This window comes from Eurosta solidaginis, chromosome 2, assembly GCF_040869045.1.
Source record: "Eurosta solidaginis isolate ZX-2024a chromosome 2, ASM4086904v1, whole genome shotgun sequence".
NCBI classification, from domain to species: Eukaryota; Metazoa; Arthropoda; class Insecta; order Diptera; family Tephritidae; genus Eurosta; species Eurosta solidaginis.
Window position 1 is genome coordinate 163,751,356 of NC_090320.1, and position 24,993 is coordinate 163,776,348.

The following is a 24,993-nucleotide window of genomic DNA, read 5'->3' on the forward strand; positions in this document are numbered from 1 at the left end:
TGGACAATGGGCGTGGCACCGCCCACTTTTACAAGAAGGTAATTTAAAAGTTTTGCAAGCTGTAATTTGGCAGTCGTTGAAGATATCATGATGAAATTTGGCAGGAACGCTGCTACTATTACTATATATGTGCTAAATAAAAATTAGCAAAATTGGATGAAGAACACGCCCACTTTTTAAAAAAAAAATTTTTTTAATTCAAATTTTAACAAAAAATTTAATATCTTTACTGTATATAAGTAAATTAAGTCAAAATTCAACTCCTGTAATGATATGATGCAACAAAATACAAAAATAAAAGAAAATTTCAAAATGGGCGTGGCTCCGCCCATTTTCATTTAGTTTGTCTAGAATACTTTTAATGCCATAAGTCGAACAAAAATTTACCAATCCTTCTCAAATTTGGTAGGTACATAGATTCTATGACGGTAACTGTTCTCTGTGAAAATGGCCGAAATCGGTGGAAGCCACGCCCAGTTTTTATACACAGTCCACCGTCTGTCCTTCCGCTCGGCTGTTAACACAATAACTTGAGCAAAAACCGATATATCTTTACTAAACTTAGCCCACCAACTTATCTGAACTCACTTTATCTCGGTATAAAAAATAGCCGAAATCCGACCATAACCACGCCCACTTTATCGATATCGAAAATTACGAAAAATGAAAAAAATGCCATAATTCTATACCAAATACGAAAAAAGGGATGAAACATGGTAACTGGATTGGTTTATTGACGCAAAATATAACTTTGGAAAAAATTTTGTAAAATGGGTGTGACACCTACCATATTAAGTAGAAGAAAATGAAAAAGTTCTACAAGGAAAAATCAACAGCCCTTGGAATCTTGGCAGGAATACTGTTAGTGGTATTGCATATATAAATAAATTAGCAGTACCCGACAGATGATTTTCTGCATCACCTGGTCCACATTTTGGTCGATATCGCGAGAACACCTTCACATATACATCTAAGGGCCACTCGCTTTTAAAACCCTCATTAATACCTTTAATTTGATATCCATATCGTACAAACACATTCTAGAGTCACCCCTGGCCCACCCTAATGGCGATATCTCGAAAAGGCGTCCACCTATAGACCTAATGCCCACTCCCTCTTAAAATGCTCAGTAACACCTTTCGTTTGATACCCATATCGTACAAACATTCTAGAGTCACCTCTGGCCCACCCTAATGGCGATATCTCGAAAAGGCGTCCACTTATAGACCTAATGTCCACTCCCTCTTAAAATGCTCAGTAACACCTTTCGTTTGATACCCATATCGTACAAACATTCTAGAGTCACCCTTGGCCCACCCTATTGGCGATGTCTCGAAAAGGCCACCTATAGACCTAATGCCCACTCCCTCTTAAAATGCTCAGTAACACATTTCGTTTGATACCCGTATCGTACAAACATTCTAGAGTCCCCCTGGCCCACCCTAATGGCGATATCTCGAAAAGGCGTCCACCTATAGACCTAATGCCCACTCCCTCTTAAAATGCTCAGTCACACCTTTCGTTTGATACCCATATCGTACAAACATTCTAGAGTCACCCTTGGTCCACCTTTATGGCGATATCTCGAAAAGGCGTCCACCTATAGACCTAATGCCCACTCCCTCTTAAAATGCTCAGTAACACCTTTCGTTTGATACCCATATCGTACAAACATTTTAGAGTCACCCTTGGTCCACCTTTATGGCGATATCTCGAAAAGGCGTCCACATATAGAACTAAGGATTACTCCCTTTTAAAATACTCATTACCACCTTTCATTTGATACCCATATCGTACAAACACATTCTAGAGTCACCCCTGGCCCACCCTAATGGCGATATCTCGAAAAGGCGTCCACCTATAGACCTAATGCCCACTCCCTCTTAAAATGCTCAGTAACACCTTTCGTTTGATACCCATATCGCACAAACATTATAGAGTCACCCCTGGCCCACACTAATGGCGATATCTCGAAAAGACGTCCACCTATAGACCTAATGCCCACTCCCTCTTAAAATGCTCAGTAACACCTTTCGTTTGATACCCATATCGTACAAACACATTCTAGAGTCACCCCTGGCCCACCCTAATGACGATATCTCGAAAAGGCGTCCACTTATAGACCTAATGCCCACTCCCTCTTAAAAGGCTCAGTAACACCTTTCGTTTGATACCCATATCGTACAAACATTCTAGAGTCACCCTTGGTCCACCTTTATGGCGATATATCGAAAAGGCGTCCACCTATAGAACTAAGGATTACTCCCTTTTAAGATACTCATTACCATCTTTCATTTGATACCCATATCATACAAACACATTCTAGAGTCACCCCTGGCCCACCCTAATGGCGACATTTCGAAAAGGCGTCCACCTATATAGCTATTGCCCACTCCCTCTTAAAATGCTCAGTAACACTTTTCGTTTTATACCCATATCGTACAAACATTCTAGAGTCACCCCTGGCCCACCCTAATGGCAATATCTCGAAAAGGCGTCCACCTATAGACCTAATGCCCACTCCCTCTTAAAATGCTCAGTAACACCTTTCATTTGATTCCCATATCGTACAAACACATTCTAGAGACACCCCTGGTCCACCTTTATGGCGTTATCTCGAAACGGCGGCCACCTATGGACTAAGGATCACTCCTTTTCAAAATACTCATTAACAGCTTTCCTTTGATACCCATATCGTACAAACATATTCTAGAGTCACCCCTGGTCCACCTTTATGGCGATTTCTCGAAAAGGCGTTCACCTATAGAACTAAAGCCCATTCCCTTTTAAAATACTCATTACCACCTTTCATTTGATACCCATATCCTACAAACACATTCTAGAGTCACCCCTGGTCCACCTTAATGGCGATATCTCGAAAGGGCGTCCACCGATAGACCTAAGGCCCACTCCCTCTTAAAATGCTCAGTAACACCTTTCATTTGATACCCATATCGTACAAACAAATTCTAGAGTCAGCCCTGGTCCACCTTTATGGCGATATTCCTAAATGGCGTCCATCCATAGAACTATGGCCTACTCTCTCTTAAAATACTCTTTAATACCTTCCATTTGATACACATGTCATACAACCACATTCCAAGGTTACCCTAGGTTCATTTTCCTACATGGTGATTTTCCTTATTTTGTCTCCATAGCTCTCAACTGAGTATGTAATGTTCGGTTACACCCGAACTTAGCCTTCCTTACTTGTTATATATAAAGATTAGATTAGATTAGATATTACATAGATTAGATAAGATGAGTTTCACCTTATTTGTAATCCCGTCAGGGCCATATCGAGACCCTTCCGGGATCATTTCTGAATGGTTTTCGATAGCCGTCCGGGATCCCGTCGGGGTCATTTCGAAACTTTTTCGGAACTATTTCGGAAGTATTTTGGGACACTTCCGTTTTCATTTCTGTATATTTTTCGGGATCCGTTTTTGTGATGGTTTTCGGTAGCCGTCCGGGATCCCGTCGGGGTCCTATCGGAACTTTTTCGAGACTATTTCGGTATCTTTTTGGGACTCTTCCGGGATCATTTCTGGGTAGTTTTGAGGATCCGCCCGTCATCCCGTGGGGTAATTTCGGGACTTTTTCTGGACTAAGTCTGGGTCAGTTCGCGACTTTTACGTGATCATTTCTGGATAGTTTTCGGGATCCGTCCGGCGTCCCGTCGGGATTATTTCGGGACCTTCACGGGACTATTTCGGGATCATTTTGGGAACCTTCCGGAATCATTTCTGTATGGTTTTCGGGATACCGTTAGAGTAGTTTCGGGACCTTTTCGAGACTATTGCGGGATGATTTTGGGACCCTTCCGGCATCATTTCTGGATGATTTTCGGGATCCGTCCGGGTACCCGTCAGGGTAAATTGGGGCTATTTCGGGATCATTTTGGGACCCTTCCGGCATCACTTCTGGATGATTTTTGCGATCCGTCCGGGATTCCGCCAGGGTCATTTCGGGACTTTTTCGCGTTCATTTGGAGATCCTTTTATTTCGGGATGATTTTGGGACCATTACGGAATAATTTCTGGATAGTTTTCGGGATCCGTCCGGGTTATTTCGGGACTTTTTCGGGACTATTTCTGGATCATTTGGGGACCCTTCACGGTTTACGAAATCCCGCAGGGGTCATTTCGTTACTTTTTCTGGATTATTTAGGGATCATTTGGAGAGTTACCGGCATCAGTTCTGCATGGCTTTCTGGATCAATCTGGGATCCCGTTATGGTCTTTTCGGGATCATTTGGGAACTCTTTAAGGATGATATCTGGATAGTTTCTGTGATCCGTCTGGGATTATTTCGGGATCCTTTCGCCTTTCGGGATCATTTCTGGATGGTTTTCGAAATCCGTCCAATATCCCGTCAGGGTCATTTCGGAACATTTTTGGCACTATTCCGGGATTATTTAGGAATCCTGACTGAATCCTTTCTAGATGCCTTTCGGGATCCCGTCAGGGTTCATTCGGAACTTTTTCGGGATCATTTGGGACCATTCCAGCGTCATTTCTGAAGGATTTTCCGGATCCGTCCTGGATTCCGTCAGGGCAATTTAGGGACTTTCTCAGGACTACTTCGTTACCATTTTGAGACCCTGACCGCATCATTTCTGGATAGTTTTCGGGACCCGACCGGGACACCGTCATTGTAATTTCGGGACTATTTCGGGATCATTTGGAGACCCCTCAGGGATCATTTCTGGATGTTTTTCGGGAGTTTTCCGGGATCGCGTCAGGGTCATTTCGGGACTATTTCGGGACCCTTCCGGTATCATTACTTTATGGATTTCGGGACCCCGTGAGGGTAATTTCGGTACTTTTCGGGGTCATTTGGGGACCATTCAGGCATCATTTCTGGATGGTTTTCCAGATCCATCCTGGATTCCGTCAGGGTAATTTCGGGGCTTTCTCGGGACTACTTCGTTAACATTTTGAGACGCTTCCCGCATCATTTCTGGATAGTTTTCGGGATCCATTCGGGACACCGTCATTATAATTTGGGGACTATTTCGGGATCATTTTGAGACCCCTTAGGGATCATTTCTGGAGGGTTTTCGGGATTTGTCCGGCGTCCTGTCGGGATCATTTCGGGACTATTTTGGTATCATTTTGGAACGCTTCTGGGATCATTTAAGGACTCTTCGAAACCGGTAGTTCAGCACACATGCCTTTTTAAACGGTTTTATTAAATTATGATCTCTTATGGCTATAGATTCGCTGCAAATTTTTCGTAATTAAAATTCGGTATGTTTTATCTTTAATATCTAACACAGCTTTTTCTTTCTACGTATTTTTGATTTTATTAAATGAATCCTGTAACGAACTGTAATAACTATAATTACACTTTTTGTAATAATTTAACCAACTAAATACACGAACAAGCAACACTATTTTCATTTAAAAAATTTTCTTTGGTTTTAGCTAATTGTAGTTTCACTTCTTTGTTCTATAAATAGTAATTCCTTCACCCCTGTCCTCAATTAATTTAACTTAGGAAAAATGTATTTTTTAATTCGAAAAAACTGTATTGTCACGTAAGCGTGACTTTCAGGTTACCAGCTCATTTAGTTATTTTTTTTACTCTATTACAAAAATAAAACACATTGACAAAAATAATTTTTAAACAGATAACTTGATATACAGGCTAACGTGAATAGCCCCTATATTTTATTTTCTCCTTGCGAACGGCGCCGCTGGTAAAGGCTAGTTATAAAATAGAAGCTTTCTAGGACCTATGCCACTTGCTGCTTCTATATCTGACAGCTGTATTGCTCCTAATAGCTGGAGTCTTAGCCTGGCAAGCGCAGGGCACGAGCACAAAACGTGCTCGACCGTTTCCTCCTCCAAGCCGCACTGTCTATATCTACTATCACTGACCAAGCCTAATTTAAAAGCATTGACGCCAGAAGGCAGTGTCTAATCAGAATACCCGTCATGAGTCTGCAGTCCTCTATTTTTAATGTTAGGAGCCACTTTTTTAGCTTGTAAAACCTACAAATAATCTTCGACACTCTACAGCCCTGCGCGTGGACCCCTGAGTTTCCCACTTGGTCGATCATGTGGACCTCTCGCCTTCTCTTAATCTCGTCCAATCTTATGCAGCTTCCTTGCGTTGTCCCAATTTTGTTTAAACATGTTTCTGGAATTTAGTCCCATTCGTTGACCTAGAGTTTCTGAAGGTTCCTCCCTTCTCTAACCTCTTTAGGAGGATACTGAAGTTGATATACCCATGGTCGCCGAAGAATGGTATAGCAAGAACCATTCAAACATACCTTGATATATCATGTTCACAGGTCAATTTAATATCAAAAATATTGCTGGATGTTGGACCAATGTATATAGGGACACTTCTCCTGTTGGCTATCTGGTTTGCAGAATGTAACAAAATAGAGATTCGCCTCTTTCATGCGTATCTCCTCCGCCCCGCGCGTTGTGGTGCGTATTTGCATATGCGCCTGTACTAGCCTCTTGCACTACACCGGTGGAACCTCCGCCATGTGGCAGGATGACAGGGTAAATGTCTGCTTATTCTTCTGCTCGTCGGCCACCACTGTGAGGTCCTCAGTAGTGTAATTGGGCAGCATATATGAATGCAGCTGTATCCTTGCCATGACTTCAGCTCGCACACGTTTGCACGTAGTAAACGCCAAATCCTCCTTGGCAGCCTTAATTTTGAAATAGTAAAATACTTCGTTTATTTGGGAACGAGCATTAACACAAACAACAAAGTCAGCTCTAGCAACAGAATCCAGCGAAGAATCACTCTTGTCAAAATATGCTTTTTTGGACTAGGTAGGCAATTGAAAAGTCCTCTCTCGGCAAACGAAAATCATGCTCTACAAGTCAAAACTCAAAAATTAAAAAAAAAATGTCAACGCAAAAAAAATTAACCGAACCGGAAGTGACCGGTTACCATTGCTGAAAATTTAAACGAAAATAAAGAAGGGGAGAAAAGGCCGAATGTTCTTGGGGCGCCGCGGGTGTTGTTGCGATTTCCGGTGTTTATCCCACCCTCAAAACCATGGCCACCGACGCACCTATATTTCGGTGCCCCTTACCTGAATTACCTATGCCTTCTAAATGAGCGGAGACATCAGGATTCCCATTTTGAGAATACAAATTTTTATTTATAATTCATCTTAAAAAAAAGATGTAATAAGCATGCTACACTACTGTATGCGTGTGGGTTTGTATCTTGAAGCGAAAGTAAATAAAATAAATATTGTAGTTTGAGCGCAAGAGTTTACCATTCCTGCTTCTAAAATCATTAAAAACAAAAAAAACAAGAATTCTTTTAAGCCATTAATTGAATTAAATTAAAAAAACATTTAATTTCTGGATTTTCAAATTTTAATTTCAAATCTGGGTTCTTCTAATTTCCTCTGACATTCTCTTTTCGCTCATAATACACACAAAACATGAGCATTACAAAAACAATTTTTAAAATTATTATTTTTTTTTCATCTAAATTATCATCACTATTTTCATCAAAACTTATTATCAATATTTTCATTACATCTAATTATTTCGTTTTAAAGTTTACCATCAGTTTTCGAATAGCTAATGGAAAAGATATTAGAATTAACATACCTATTTAGATAAGAAATAAATATTTTTTTTCAAAAAAAAAAATGCTGTTAAATCAGGAGTTTTTTTAAGAATAAAAAAAAAATGTAGGTATGGAAAATGCAAAATAGTAGGCAGTAATAATGTTATTAGAACTAATATGTTTTTGGAATTTCGTAAGCATTTACGGATTTTCGATGTCAATTTCTTCAATCAAACCACTTTTTTTTATTCTCATTATATTTTAATTTATTTTGTTTTATTGTATTTGATTTTAGTTTATTTTTGGTATACTTAGTTATTATTTATAACCTTTATTTTATGTTCTTTTATTTACTTAAAATTTTCTCCTTTGAGGGTTTACATTAAATATCGGTTATAAACAACAAGATACTTAGTGCTATTTAATTCTATTAACTAGTTACATTGGTTTGGTTATACAGCTATTGGTAAGATTTTATATAAATAACTACATATGTATCAGGTTTTTAAATTTATATAATTCATCGTAGATTAGTGTATGCTTAAGAATTTCCTACCTATAGAGCTTGTCGATAAAATCACGGTGAGTTGAAGTTTATCAAGACTACAGTTTAGTGATTTTGGGATAACTCCAGTTGAGGATATTATAATGGGAATGGCTGTTGTGGTTTGTATAAGCTGTTTTATAAGCTATGGAGGGAGAAAAGTTGTAACAAAAGCGATATTCTTTCGTAATCGCGCTGCAAAGAAAAACACTAGGTAGAGTATTGGAAAGCATGAAACTTGAGCAAACCTGAAGCCGTTTTGAAGCAACTCGTTCTGCTCAAGTTACAACAACTCTTTCGATTCTCATATAAGTGTGCTGAAGGTGTGAAAAATCAAACAATTTTCAACAGAAATGATTTCGAAATTTTATCAGATCTTTCTTTTATTTTAGTTAGTTAAAAAAAAATCTTTAATACCGATATCTATATAAACAAATTTTGAAATGTTAGAAAAGCTAGAAGGTTCATAAAAGCAATCTTTTAATGATAATTTCCGAAAATTTCTTTTTTTTAGAAGTTCCAGAAGCTTTTTCAGTATGAAACCCGTTTTTGAACGTGTTCTCGAAAAGTTCAAAGATTACATAAAATTTTTGATATTTTCAAACAGTTTCCAAGCATTTATTTAGAATTTCAGGAATCTTTTAGTGTGCAGTGTTCTAGTCCATTTCATTTTAGTTAGTTAATCAAGAATATATATATCATTTTTTTTTTTTGACAATCCTTTTTTAAAGAGTACTTACTTCATTTCTCCCATTAAAAAAAAACTTAATTTTACATACATAACTACATTGTATTGAAGAAAATCTAATGGTGCCTTTTAAAAAAAATTTAAAAATTAAATGTTACACCGTTTTGGGCCAAAATGAATTAGACAACACAAAACCAGGGCAAAGGTAAAGTTTTTAATAGCTTAAATAAAAATTTGGAGATTTAATAGTGTTTAAAAAATCTTCAGAATTTCCGATTTTTTGAAAACATTTTCCGTATCCGGAACGAACTCGCTTTAGATGTTGTTCTTGTTGTTGTTGGTCGCTGGTTATGCCAGGTTGAAATTTGTTGGGCCTAAATGAAGCGGCCTTTCTGTCGTTGTTCCGGCTGGTGGTTGTGGTTACGTCTGGTAATGTTGCTTATGGTCGGCTGTTATGCCTGGTTTAAATTCATTGGGCCTATATGAAGCGGCCTTTCTGTCGTTGTTCCGGCTGGTGGTTGGGGTTACGTCTGGTGGTGTTGCTTATGGCCGGCTGTTATGCCGGGTTGAAATTTGTTGGGCCTATATGAAGCGGCCTTTCTGCCGTTGTTCCTGCTCGTGGTGTTGGCGCTGTTGATAGTGGTAGCACATGGTGTTGTTGGCGCTATTTATAATGGTTGCGTGCGAGGTTGCTGGTGGTTTTTATCGTGCGGTTGTTGCGCGTTTGATTATGGTAGCACTATTAATGGTGGCTGCGCGCGGTGTTAGCGCGTTTGTGGTATTAGCGCGTGGTGTTGTTGGTGCTATTGATGGTGTTATTGTGGCCGCCTAGTTTTGGGGGCGGAATCGTGGTGTGATAGCGTGCTTTTCATGGCCACTTGTCAGGGCGTTGGCGTGGTGGTAGCGCGCGGTCTTGGCCCGCGATGTTGGCGCTGTTGCTGGTATTAGTGCGTGGTGTTGTTGGCGCTATTGATGGTGGTAGCAGTCGGTAGGTATTGTGGCGGCCTGTTTTCGTGGGCGGAATCGTGATGTGATCGCCGGCTTCTGGTGGTCAATTGTCGGGGCGTTGGGGTGTGTTATTTTGGAAATCGCTTTGTGAGCTTTTGACAGTTATTGCTTCCGTTACTGTTGTGGCTCTTGTTTTTGTTGTTCGTATTGGAAGACACACCTCGTCGTTAATTAATTTTTTTGCAGCATATCTGGGCATATTTTAGATACATAACCTGTTGTAAATGCATTTGCTGCGGTGCTCGCTGTTACTGCAGACGTCCGATGGTCAATATACAGCCGGCGGATTGGCTACCGCCCTAGCAGCGTATTTATGTCACCAGATAAGTTTGCTGATGTTATTGCGGATTTTTCCATTCAAGCCCTGAGTATTTTAACGCATATACAGATCTGCTTTACTATGATTTTAGATTTTTCACATAGATGTGTAAATTGCTGCTGCAGTATTATATTAGGAGACAAATTAATCGTCTTTTTTAAACTTGCACAAAATGTCAATCATGGGATAATACAATTTATATATTTAAACCATGGCAGGCATTCTCAAAGTTATTGCCTCCTCAATCTAAGTTGGGTTTCACCATAAAAATTGCAACTAACGCAGCTATTTTCAGTGTTACTTAACGTAGCTGAATATTTTTTTTTCTTTTGGAGATGTATAGCTAACTGCTTAATAAATAATGTTTAGTTATAGAATTGTTACTGCACAGCGTTATTTCGTTGGTTCAATACACATTTTTTTTAATGCAAATACTTTGATTTTGTAGTGATTAGCAATTTTAACTTTCCTTCTTTTTGGGAGCAATAATTTTTGCGGCCGGCCACACTCAACGCACTTTACTTTCTGAATTTTGCAAATTGAGCACCTTCAAGCCGTTAAAGAAAAAATTGCACTCATTATTGCGACTGCGCCATGGAAAGGCGCCGGTAAATGACATGATTTAACTGTGGTTGCCCATGGTGGAACCATACAAGGTGGTAGCCACGGTGACATAACTGCAGCCATAATTGAAAGTTCCATGTACTTTGTTTTTGTGAATCAAGGGACTAATGTCAAAAGGAAATTGCTTATGTAGAGCATAAATCGTACTATTTATAACCAAAAGACATAGGCAAGATACCAACCGCACCAAAGTTAAAGGTGGGGGATATATGTACCGTAGATACTTGCATACATCAGCAATAGATTCTAGTTATCGAATACATACAATACATGTATTTGATTCTTCATATTTCTGTTTTATTTGCAATTTTTTTATGATTATGCTATAATCTTTAGTACCTAACACTTGTCTAAATTCTACTTCCGTTAGTATGTCAATGCCAACAGCTGACCTTGGAATTTTCCTGGAGAGCTACCGTGAGGGAAGCACTAAATTTAAGTTTCGATACCTTTGCAGGCTAATTAAATTATTAAATCTATACCAATTTTTAGCATCCTAGGGGCCAGCTACCTGCGCCAAGAGCAAACCTACTCAGGCTGCTGGAAAATCCATTTAACTCTTAAGATCTTAGGCGAATGAATCCAACCTCGTTTAATTAGTTAATTAATTTGTAAAATCTAATTTAAATTTTAATTTCGAGGGGATTTTGTAATGTGACATAAATATGATGTTTGCCAGTTAGTGGAAAAGACGGTATTCCACCCTTTTTGTTCAATCGATTCGTGATCGATAGAAAATAAGTTATAACAATGAAGGTATCAAGTGGAGAGCTGAAAAAAAACTCACTCAAACATGCATATGTACATAACTAATTTTCATTTCAACTTATTTTTCCTTACCCTAAGAAGATTTTAAAAACTATGTTACAGCCTAGGTAGTCTATGTATATAGTAAATACATCAATAATCATAATGTTAACCTGAAATATCTACTTTAATTACTTTAGCCTAATACTTACCCATGTCAACATTTGATACACTTCATATTTGCATATACATATAGGAATCCTAATACTTTCCATTAATTACTTTATTCCACTTACATTCAAACTAAAGCTTTTTCAAAGGCACCTTATTACTTACTTCAAACTAGAATTCATAATTACCCTAGTAAAGCTTTCTCAAAGGCATATTAATACTAGCATTAATCAATCGATTATACTTACCTTCAAACTAGAATTCATACTTGTAAAGCTTTGATTAAGAACACTTCTTGTACCCAGTTAAAGCATATTAATAACGTAGCCATCCTATGTACGTATACATAGGTTAGGTTAGGTTAGAGTGGCCACCGGTGCGAGCACCAGTGCACTTAGGTCCATAAAGGTCCCGTTGTGATACCACGCGAAGCTCTGTCCTACTCAAACCAACAGGTCGATTCAGCAAACGTCAGGAATTTCTTAGAATCCAACTTAGCCAGATCACAAAGATCATCAATGAAGGGAGATCCCAGAGATTTATTCTTCTTGTGCCAAAACGCAGGACAATCGCACAGAAAATGCATGACTGTTTCTACCTCCTCTTCGTATTTGCAGCTCCTGCAATAATCATTATAGGGAGCACCCAAATTTGCGCATGACTCCCGGTTGCTATGTGGCCACTAGGGATATGTCCCGCTTCCAAGAATAAGCAGACTTCTCGTACGTTTCGTGCCCCATTCAGACCACACGAGCTTAGTGTGGTAGCCGGATTCCAGATTGCTCCATCTCACACCCGCATCCCTAAGAAAAATTCCTTTCAAAGTGGACTTACAGGCAGCGAGCGGCATGCTCAATCCCTTCCAGGACGACGAAAGCGGAACGGATGTGCCCCCTCTTGCAAGTTCGTCAGCCATCTCATTACCCGGTATTTCCGAGTGTCCAGGGGCCCATACCAGACTGAGAGAAGTTTGCTCAGCGATCTCTTTAAGAGATTTGCGGCACTTCTCTACTGTCTTGGACATACATGTGACCTATCCAAGCTCGTTTAGTGCAGCCTGGCTGTCAGAGTAAATACAAATTTTGCAATCATTAATAGCAGCCACCTCCGCCCGAAAGACGCTGCAATGATCGGGTAGGCAAACGAATAGATTCCACCCTAGTTGAGGTGCAAAGACACGAATACCTACCTTATTATCTTGTTTGCAGTCGTCAGTATATATCTGAAGCCTATCGCACCGGCGGCTCCTTCAACCAGTAATCCTTACCCGGGATAACGACCGCGTACTTCATATCGAACAACACAGTCAGAGCGCAAAAGTCTGACGAAGGCGAATCCAGATACTTAAAGATGGCTGCATTGCCATCCATATTGCCCCTCCAGCCACAGAGTAGGTAAGGCCGCACATTGATGGGCCATTAAGTCTGTGGCAACACATTGAGCAACACCAAAGCAGGGAAGAGCCACATGATAATCTCCGGTAATAGTCCCCATCTTCGGGCAACAGCTCCCCTACTACTGATTTTTCAAACGTTCCTGAGCATTTTTCCTCCAGAATAATTTCCTATCCAAAATTACTCGTAGGTATTTGGCAGAGTCCCTCAGCGTAAGGGTAGTACCCACTACCACCGGCAGCTGCAACGTAGGTCTCTTATATTTCCTAGTGAACAGAACCAGTTCAGTTTTGGCTGAATAGACCTTATAGGCCAGTTCTACACCAGTCTGAGCTTAATTTTGTATGCATCCCATTTTAAGCCTCCCTGTAGACTTTAGCAAGATTGAATGCTTACCGACAAACCTTGCGTATATTATATAGGTCGTCGCTTCACCAAGGTGGTTTGGTCTTACCCCTAGATTTCTTCCTAGGACAGGTCTTATCAAGAGCCTCCACGCATACATTCGTACACAAATGAAACATATATGCCAGCTCTGCAGAGTTCTGGGGTATATGAACACTGAATCTTGAGAGCCTCTTTAGAATTTCCTCACTGTAGATTCGCCAGTTTGCGTTTTTAAGGTTCCTATGCCAGACAGTTTTAAGCGCCGCCCCGCCAAGGTCGACGCAGACTATTCTATGATCCGAAAAAGAGCGGTCTAGTCTTGGTTCTGCATCCTCTTCCCCCTCGCTCTCCACTTTCTCTGGCTCTATCTCCAGCTCCAGCCTGGCTCTATCACCACCTCTAGGCCACCTTCAGGACATTCGTGCACACCTTAATTTAAACGGTGGCGAACCCGAATTTTTTAGCGCTATCCGCGCGCTCTAGGAAAACCAGTGACTCCTTGTTAGGCGTAAGTATCGCCTGTACTGACCTCTGATCTTCGCAGGCCACCAACTTGACATTCCCCTTTTACCAACCCACCTCTTTGCAAGCAGGTGGAGGTCCAGGGTTCTCCCTTACCAAGGCACCTGAAAAACTGACTCTTTCGGTCCTTTTCGAGTCCCATTTATCCTTGAATATCTGCTCCTTTTCAGGATTAGATAGAAAACCACCGCAGCCTCTGTGAAAGAGGGACCTTTGTCCCTAAAGCTCTTAGGAGCATTCTACCCAACCTTCATCGAACGGTTGCGCTTAACGGAGGCCTGTTCCTTCACCGCAGCAGACTGCTTGAAATGAGGCACGATTGTTTTCGCCCACTTAATTTCTGCCCCTAACGTCTCAACGTCCCCAGGCAACGCCTTGGAGAGCAAGTTAGGGACGTTTCTCAACCTTTTCAGGATGCGTGTAGCAACCTATGCCTACTGCGCATCTGTGAGGGAGGCCTCCTATCCTTCCTTTGGGGTAGAAAAATGTCTACCGAGAGGGTTACTAACAGAGGTAGCAGGTCCAGTCGCTGCGCCCAAAGCTCCCTTAGAGGAAGTGATGGGCGATGTGCAAAGCTCCAGCTCGGCCTCAAGCCTTTGCGGACCACCAACAATTTCAGCCCCACGGCTCATATAGGGGCCCTGCATCGCACGAGCTTCCATATTGATGGGCTTTTTCTTCTAATAGTTTTAACGGCACCCCCTATGGCGTTTAATACATCGCAACTCCTCACTTTTCGCAGTATGTCAGCATACGTAACATCTCCAGCCTTCGAAATTATGATTGCATCCGGCGGGGCTTCAATTATTTTCTTCCTATTCGCCTTTTTGAGTTTGGCCACCTACCACTCTCCCGACTTTTGAGCTTTGGCGTCTTCTTTCCTTTCGACCTTTTTCTGGTTCAGTGGTGCTTGCAACTTCCCTCATGTCCTGGCGTAATGTTCTTGTCTGAGATCGTTGGCTTAGCTACTTGATTTTCCCTTGTGTTCTGAGGTCACTTAGTGAAGGAGTGCCTGTTTTAGCCTTCTCCCATCTTGGCCCTGGAGAAACAGCCGGAGATGCTCCTTGCCTGCCGTTGGCTTCCGCTCCTTTTGGTTTTGGCCCCATAAGCGACGAGATATTTTTACCTAAGGCCGATAGACCAGGTGCTTCTGGGGAACGAAGTAGCTTTCGCCGCATAAATGTGTTGAACGTACCTTCCCTATCTTGATTTTTATTTTTATTTTCGTTACTAATAAAGGAGACAAGACCTGTATATAATTATTAAAGACACAATATATATAGGTCACGACTGACTTGTCATGCTTCCCGCGGTACCGTTTTTACAGACCATGATAGGGTCACGCTAGTGATACGCGTGCCCAAATTGCTCCTTTCGAGCAAAACTCCACTCGGGATTGGGTAGTCGTGTTATTATAGCCGCCGTTTGCAACCGGTAATCCTATCTCGGGCATGATCTATTACTCCAAGGCCGCAGAGGGATATTTTATGATAAATATGCCGGCGTACCCCTTTCCTAAATATTCGTTTATTAAATTAGAAAGCAAATTACCGGTATACTATGGAACCCACGCGGCGTAAACATCTAGAGTGTATGTACTTGAATTCTAAATTTAATGATATTTAATATATTTCTAGGCTGTATCAAGCAACATGGAACTGAGATGTAAGTGCCATGGAATGTCGGGAAGCTGTCAACTTAAAACGTGCTGGAAATCTGCACCTAACTTTCATATAGTAGGTAAAGTCCTTAAATATAAATTTCGACGAGCAATATTTGTAGAACAATCAAACCTTGGTAATGGAGAACCGATTTTCGTACTTAAAAGCTCCCGTAGTAAGAAACTTAAAACAGGAAAAAATAAAGGACGAAATGAGGACTTAAGGCACGATGGTCGCCCAATTCGAAAACCAAAATTAGATAAGATTGAGAAAAAGACAGCGAACTCCCTAGAAACCTCATTATTCTATTACCAAAGATCACCAAATTTTTGTGAGCAAGACTTGAGCGCGGACATCCAAGGTAAGTTTTGTGTATAGCCCCGATAACCCTTTAGTTATTTTGCACACATGGTTTTATTTTTATCTACAATCTTTTTTTAAATAGGTAAGTACTATAAAAAAATATTTCTAAGCACTAAGCAAAAAATCGTTTAAACATAAAATAAATAAATATATCTGGGGATGTGAGTACTAGATGTAGTACATGAAGACAATAAGGCATAAGGTATTAAACGATATAAGGAATCACAAGTAGGTGTCTATACTTTTGACCCGTTACTAAGAAAATTTCGTAATTGAAAACAATTGTATCGGAAACTGGTTTATCGAACAATTTATCACTTTACATAATAAATAAATAAATTTAAGGCTTATGCTTCCAATTTGCGTCGTTCTCCTTTAAGTTTTTACTAAAAAATGGCATGTTTTATGCCGACTCCGAACGGCTTCTGCAAGGCAGATGAGTTTTCACTGAGAAGCTTTTCATGGCTTAGGAAAAATTTTATCTAATTGAAAAAACTTTTTATTGTCGTGTTACCTTCGCCGATGACTTGTCGGTACGCCATGTGGCGGCACCTTCTCCGCCGTAACTGTCTTGGAGGGCGCCGCCTCCATATCGTCGCCATGCTCGGTGAAAACGCTATTTTAATAATTGTGTTTTTATCGTGGTGGTCGTCTTCGCCACTCTTTGAAACTCATTAAAAAAACACTTTGGGTTATGCTAATTTAATTTTTATTATTTAAATATATATTTAATAGTCGATTTTAAAAAACGCGTCCGAAGTCAAGTGTGTGGCAAATATGGAATGACTCTTCGTTTCTTTTCTCTATATTGTGAAGAATATTAGCATCACTAAGCTTCACTAAGCTTATACTAAATAAATAATCTCGTAACAATAAAAAAAACATGAAGCAGCCCCTCGTACATACAGAACACATCAGTCATCATTTACACACATATATAAAAGGCAACGAAGAGATATTTCACGCACACGCTTGTGGTCAACAGCCGGATTAGTTGCTCACGCATACACACGCATATGACTATGAGAAACGCATAAACTACAAATATACATGTATAACTCTGGTAACCAAGCGGGAAATTAGAGAAGGTGAAACGTTTAGACCTTTGGAGAAATATGCTGACGAGGCAACAGAGAGTATAAAAGCAGCGGAAGCTGAGGAATGATGCATCAGTTTGATTTAAGCACGCTATTAGTTGCGATGTGAAGTATAATTGTAGTACTCCCAAAGTAGGCAAATAAAGACAATTTTGCATTATTGAATATTGGAGTTATTTATTCAATAGTTAAGCGATTCGAACGTTAGCAGAAGGTTTGGAATAAGGGAAGTTTCCCAAAATTCCTTACAATATCTTTTTCACTTTTTTGTGTGACGTGGGCTGCAATTGTATTTGACATGCGCGTAGCCAACTGCACGCGCCTCTCAAATACAACCTAAGCCCCACGCACATAAACTACATTATAATATATTACATAAGGGCTTATTTTTTTCTTATATCACCCTTCCTTTTGAAAAAGAAAAATTTGGCATATTAATCACATTTGCCCGTATTCTTCTTTTGCATGTTGTTGTTGTTGTTGTAGCGATTGGGTTGCTGCCCGAAGGCTTTGGGGAGTGTTATCGATGTGATGGTCCTTTGCCGGATACAGATTCCGTACGCTCCGGTACCATAGCACCATTAAGGTGCTAGCCCGACCATCTCGGGAACGATTTATGTGGCCACATTAAACCTTCAGGCCATTCCCTCCCTCCCCACCCCCAAGTTCCATGAGGAGCTTGGGGTCGCCAGAGCCTCGTCTGTTAGTGAAACAGGATTCGCCGCGGATAGGTGGGGTTTACAATTGTGTTTGGAGAAGCTATATATTGCGCTGGCAACCTGAAGGGTTGTGCTACACAGCCCCTTGAATCTGGTATTTTAGTCGCCTCTTATGACAGGCATACCTACCGCGGGTATATTCTGATCCCCTAACCCGCTGGACATCTTCCTATGCCTGTCTTATGTTGCATTATATGAATTGGTTCGAATGAACGAATATATTAAGGTTTACCTTCCTCTTTGAAATTCGTTCGTTCGAAGCAATTTTACATTTTCATATGTAAATAAACTTTCTTTTATACTTTTTAAATAGTTAACTTTTAATTACTTCAAAAGTGGTTTTTTTTGTAAAAGAACTTTATCACCTATTTTAATAGCTAACGGTCGTGCCGTTCTACCATAAAACGTTTTGCTTTGTATTTTGTTTTAATCATTAAATTTTTTGCCATTTTATGTGCTTTTTGCATTCTAAATTTAATCTCTTTAGCATAGTTTTCGGCATTGTAAAGTGGGTAAATTTTTTCCTTTCGTAATTCATGAGGCAAAGTTGCCTTTTTACCAAATACTAACTCGTAGGGAGAAAATTTATTGTCCAAAACTGTGCCAGTTGTTGTATTGTGTACGAAAGTGTTGAAATCCTATTTATGTTGCAACTCTGTTTTTCATTTGCAACTTGTAATCGCATTTTTGCTTTGCAAATTCATTCTTTATTTCGCGATTTTACTGACGAATAATTTTTCTATCTGTGTGTTTTAACCGACGTTGAAGTAAGTCAAAATATACATTCTTTATTGTTCAGAAGAGCAGCGGGTTTTTATTTTAACAAGAAGAAACTCCAACAGGTTATAGGCCCAGCCCCTATATAAAGTGCTAAGAACAATGAACAATTCCTCGTTTTTTAATGTTGAGAAGTTGGATGACTCCAACTATGACGCATGGTGCGTTCAAGTAAAAAGTATACTTGTGTACAAGTAGCTCTGGAATGTGGTGTCAGGTGCACTTATGCAGCCAGCTACAGAAGCCGAAGACGCTGAACAAAAAGCATGGAAATCTAGTGATGAGAAGGTCAGTGCAAAAATTCTGTTAAGCCTAACGCCAATGCAAATTGCCTACGTGAAGAAATGCAAAACAGAAAAAGAAGCATGGAGTGTATTTTGCAGGATATACATGACCAAAAGGCCCTGCACGAAAGGTGTCTTTATTTAAGCAGCTACTGGGTATGCGCATGGCAGAAAGTGATCAGGTACAACAATATCTAAGGAATTTTTCTGGTATAGTTGAGAAGCTAGCAGAAATGGGCATAGATCTGCAGGAGGAGTTATTTGTAATAATGCTCCTAGCTAGTCTTCCGAAGTCTTTCGAAAAGCTGAGTTTGTTGAAAATTAAATTGCTTGAGGAAGAGCAACGTCGAAAAATGAGTATGTCGCCTATGGCAGAAAGTAGCGTGCAAGTTTTCATGGCACATGAAAATGGTAAAAGCAGTGGCATCGATCGAACTTAAAATGTTTTAGTTGTGGACGAACGGGTCATTATGCTGCACAATGCAACAAAAGCAACAAAAGCCAGGAACAGACAGATAAAACAAAGGAGAAACCAAAAGCATTCACTCTGTTCTCAGCGTTTGAGTCAAACAACTTGCAGTCGAACGTGTGGTGTATCGATAGCGGAGCCACGTCGCATATGTATTGCGACAGAAACATGTTCTCTGAGTTGAATGAAAACAATGAAAGCATTTTGTTAGCTAAATGTATCGAAGCAAAAGGAAAGGGAACAGTTCGACTAAAAGCAGAAGGGAAAGAAATCCAGTTGATTGATATGCTTTATGTTCCTGTATTGCAATGCAATTTTATTTCAGTATCGAAAGCAGTGAAAAATAACCTTTGTGTTAAATTAGCAAAAAATTTTGTCACGGTATATGAAAACAACGGCAGCGTAATATTGCGTGGAAAAAAGTTAGTGGTATATTTTTGTTTACAGAAAATAAGAAAATGTTATTTTTTGCAGGCCAACAGAATGAAGCAATGAAGTGGCATGCACGGTAGGTCAATTAAACTATGACAGCATGCGTATGCTTGTAAGCAAGAATTTAGTGAACGGGCTTCAAGTAAATGTGCCAAAATCTATTCCGTGTGTTATATGTATGCAGAGTAAATGTGTAACAAAACCATTTGCATTAAGTTCAAATCGAGCAAGCGAATTACTTGAACTAGTACATACAGATGTATTTGGGGCAGTAAAACAATTGGCTGGTGGCTCAAAATACGTATTAACATTTGTAGATGACAAATCAAGATATGGTTTTGTTTATTTAATGAAGCATAAAAGTAAAGTTTTCAATAAATTTAAAGAATTCAAGGTTTTCGCTGAACGTCAAACTGTGTGTCTAATTAAAGCCATTAGAAGTGACAATGGCACTGAATACACAAATAATTTGTTTCAGCAGTATATAAAGACTGTGACATTTTGCATCAGTTCACGGTACCCTAAACTCCGCAGCAGAATGGTGTAGCTAAACGCTAAAACCGAACATTGGTAGAGATGGCACGGAGCATGTTTATTGGTGCGGGCTTGAGTGAAACATTATGGGCAGAAGCTGTAAATACTGCAGCCTACTTGCGAAACAGGTCACCAACAAAAGCAGTAGATAAAATGGCGCCTTATGAGGCATGGTAAAAAACCAATTGTTTCACATCTAAGAACGTTTGGGTCATTGGCTTACACCATAGATAAAAAACCTAAATGTATATTCAATGCTAAGGGAAAAACTTATGTAATGGCTGGTTACGGTATTGCTACCAAGGGCTATCGCTTTTATGATTCCGCCACAAGAGGAATTATTTTAAGACGTGATGTATCATTTATAGAGCCAACTATTCCGAAAGAAAACCTAAACATTGATTTACATATTTTAGAGTCAAATAAAGACAAGCCAGAGGGTGAATGTGTAAGTACTGAAGGCTAGCTAAAGAGTGAGTGGGTTAGCACTGAAGACAAGCCAGAGAATGAATGCGTTGGTACTGAAGATAAGCCAGAGAATGTGTTAGCGCTGAAGACGACCCACAGAGTGATTATAAATCTGCAAAAGAGGATAGTGATGAAGAGCCTGCTACTAAACAACTAGGACCTTTTCGGCCTAAAATGGTACGCTCAGGAAAACCAGGAAGGCGAAAGAAAGAATACCATCATATTTCTCTATGATGTTGATATTCCGAATACAGTGGGTGAAGCCATGCCTAGTGACCATGCAAGTGAGTGGCGTAAAGCAATGTGTGCTGAATATCAAGCTCTTTTAGACAATGATATATGGGAGCTAGTAGATTTACCCAAAAACCAGAAAGCTATAAAGTGCAAATAGGGGTTTTCAATCAAGAAAAACAAAAACCGGGAAATCTATCGATTTAAGGCAAGGCTAGTAGCCAAGTAAATGGGGTGAACTACACCGATACGTTTTCACCTGTGGTGTGGTATTCTACGATCCGTACAATTTTCGCGTTAGCTGCAGAGTACGAGCTTTACCTACACCATGTTGACGTTTCATCTGCGTTTTTAAATGGTATCACAGATGACGAAATATATATGGGGTATTCCATCCCATTTCGACCAATTTGAACCCGACCCCTTTAGAATTGGATGAAAGTTTTTCTTCTTTTTCTAGCTTACGAAAGAGGTTTTTCAGAAGTTATTCAAATTTTTTCATCCAACTCAAAAAAAGTTATAAATTTAAAAAAAAAAACACCGTTTTTGTTTTCAAAATGCTATAACTTTTTCAAAAATTGACCGTTTGGGATTTTTTTGTTTTTTAATTTTTTTTAAATGTACTTTTCGCAAAAAATTCAAAAAAAATTTTAAATTTTTTTTTGTGATTTTTCAGTTTTTCGAGATTTTTCGAATTTGGTCCTTTTTTTTCTCATAAAAAACTTCAATCAATTCTGCAATCATCCCCACTAATCACGGAGTGGGCCGAGAATTTTTTTTTTTATAATTTTTTCTTTAAAATTTTTTTTTGTATTTTTTCCGAAAAGTACATTTAAAAACATATTAAAAAATGATCCCAAACGGTAAATTTTTGAAAAAGTTATAGCATTTTGAAGAAAACACCGTCTTCCAACTCAAAATAAGTTTTAAATATTTTGAAAAAAACGGTGCAAGCTTGCGCAGCATAATAATGAGCCACATAGCGAACACTTGGCAGCGGCAAAAAGGGTGTTAAGATTTTTATATTCTACGATTGATTTATCGCTCACGAACAGTAAGACGGGAACGCCGATACAATGCTATGCTGATGCTGATTGGGGTGGAGAGTCACTCTAGCGCAAATCGTTCACTGGCTATCTATTTCTTTAAGCCGGTGGTGCGGTATCTTGGTAGTCGAAGAAGCAATCAACAGTGGCCTTGAGCAGCACCGAAGGGGAATACATATCATTGTCAACTTCCGCAAAAGAGGATATGTTCATAAAACAATTTTTGGAGGAAATAAATGTACATAGTCCTGACAAAATTGTTGTAAATGGTGATAATTTAAGCTCATTACATCTTATCAAAAATGCTGTATACCATACAAGATGTAAGCACATCGAAATTAAATATCAAGAGATATGTATCAGAAGAATTTAATTGAATTACAATATTGTTAGCAGTATGTAAATGGGGGTTCCAGCCCAAATGGTGCAAGGAAAAGTATATACACACCGACACGCATATACATATATACAGCAAAACAATTTCGTTGCCTATTTTTAGGCGCGCACGTTCTTAAGCATAGAGCTTTTTGTTTCTGTTCTGGCCGATGTATAAGAGAAAGCTTAGAGCTTTTAGCAGAGCTTTGCCGTTCAGGAGAGGATCGTTAAATGGGGGCCCTACATTTTTGAAGGGCCGCAAATTTTTAAATGTCTCCTCATATTTCTAATGAGTCCTAGACTTCACCCGAGCCGTTTTAAAGAGTCCCATATATTTCTAAACGAGCGACTGCTCCCCAATCCCCCCACCCATCTTTTTTCTCGTCTACAAAAAGTAGCAGTTGGACACATGTAGTACCGCCCAACCTCCGACCCCAACCCCAACCACCAACCCCAATCCCCCAACCCCAATCCCCCATCCCCTAACCCCCAACCCCCATTTTTCTCGTCTACAAAAAGGGGTCGATGGGCACTTGTAGTACCGCCCCCCTTTTTTTCTCGTCTGCAAAACGGGCCTGTTGGGCACCCGATCAGGGGCAGATTAAACATTTTGTTTAGCATTTTGTTTGATTGTAAGTTTGTGTGCACATGCTGATGCTGGTCCATATATATATATCTGATTAAACATTTTGTTTAGCATTTTGTTTGATTGTAAGTTTGTGTGCACATGCTGATGCTGGTCCATATATATATATATATATATATATATATATATATATATGCATGTGAGAATTTCATAATTAACTAAAGGTTATCTTAATATTGAACTCATGTTTTCCATTATTGAACATTTTATTTGTCTTTTTATTAGGGTATAAGTTTGTATGTACCTACTTACACATATGCATGTACGTGAGAATTTCATGAAACGGTGGTAAATAAATATGAAGGCTAAACATTTTGTTTGTATTTTTATTAGGATATAAGTTTACATGTAAATAGTAAAATATATGTACGTACAAGAGAAAAAGTCAAAACATGCTGATAAGAAACCTTAACTCTTCAACATTGAAGCATATTTACATATATATATATATATATATATATATATGTAAATAAAACCACATGTCCTTTTTCTCATTAGATTGTAAGTTTGTATGCTTACATTTAGGGGCATACGTTCTGGCTGATCTATAAGAAAAAGCTTAGAGCTTTTTGTTTTGTATTCTGCCTGCAAGAAAAAAAGAGCTTAGACGTTTATCAATATAGGAGAGTATCGGGCTCAGATTTTAAATGAGGGGCTCCAAATTTTTAAAGGGTCCCAAATTTTTAAATGCCCCCTTAGTACTTTACTGTAATACATTTAAGAAAAAGCAAAATTTATATTTTATATAATTTATTTTTATTAAATAAAAATTTTAAGCATAATTGCCCACATATTACTGTGTTGTATTTTTGTTTCTGATCATAATTGTAATGTATTGGTGGTTTCAGATAATTAATCAGTTCAATCGGTGGCTGCAAATTTCCAAAATTATCAAAATTTTCTTTATAATTTTTGTTTTTATAGTATGCTACCCAATGAGTGCCAGGACTATCAGCATCGTCTAAATAAAGAATTCCACATTCTTGAGCATTCTGTTTATTCGGTATGGAATTTCGCATAAAAATTCCTCTGAAATGTTTAAGATGTTTGCAATATTTCATTAAATCTATGTCTGTCAACGGTTTTTTGGGTAGGCTTTTTATTCGTTTTTTGGATAGGGTCGTAAAAATAAACCATATCCCCTTCTATACGGTTTAAGCAATAGTCCCTTCCCCATAGCGATTGATTCAGCCAATTGCTCCTTTCCATTCCTGATATCATTCAAAACTTTTGCTATAGCTGATCCACCAGATGCTATACCACCAAGTGCACCCAATGCTGTTAAAATTGGAAGTAGTGGTAAAATTCCACCAATTTTTGGGACTGGAATCATTGTCGGTATATTAATTTCTTTATTTTTAAAGCTAGGCTCTATAGCATTCTTAGAAATGCTATAGGCCTGACTAAATGAATGCGGCTTCTTCTTGTTTAGTATGTTGATACCTTTTTTAACTGCCATCAAACAATTTTTATTAGAAGATACTTTACGAGTTTTCATCTTTTTTCGTTTTTTACATTTAGATGTATTTCTTTTGTTATTTTTTAAACCCATTCCCAATTTGAGTTTTGCTTTCATTGCATTTGTAACGAACCAAGCGTTTGCTCGTTCTTTAAAATCACCATCCTTAGATGTTACACCTTGCCAGGCTTTTTCAGATAAAACTTTATCAGCTTGGTGTCTGTTATTTATATCTTTCGATTGGGAATATGCAATATCATGTTCTCTACAGGCTTCATCTAAAGGATTTATACCCTTATCTCCTCTTTCTATCCGTTGTCGGAGTTTTGTTCCAGGACCACAAAATTGATATCCAGGTAAATGAAGCTCAGTAGGTAAAGAATTAATCAAACTATTTACAAAACCCTGGCCAGCCTTTTTACGTATTCGTCCCCCCCCCCCCCCCCCCCCCAATTTAATATTACGCAATAT

General features: G+C 39.1%; 1 protein-coding gene across 1 annotated transcript in view; it reads left to right on the forward strand.

The window, feature by feature from the left end:
* Positions 1–24,993, forward strand: part of Wnt10 (Wnt oncogene analog 10) — a 322,353-nt gene that overhangs the window by 259,859 nt on the left and 37,501 nt on the right. The window contains exon 3 of the mRNA XM_067766364.1: positions 15,599–15,983. Coding sequence (XP_067622465.1) covers positions 15,599–15,983 — 385 coding nt within the window. The remainder of the gene's footprint in view (positions 1–15,598; positions 15,984–24,993) is intronic.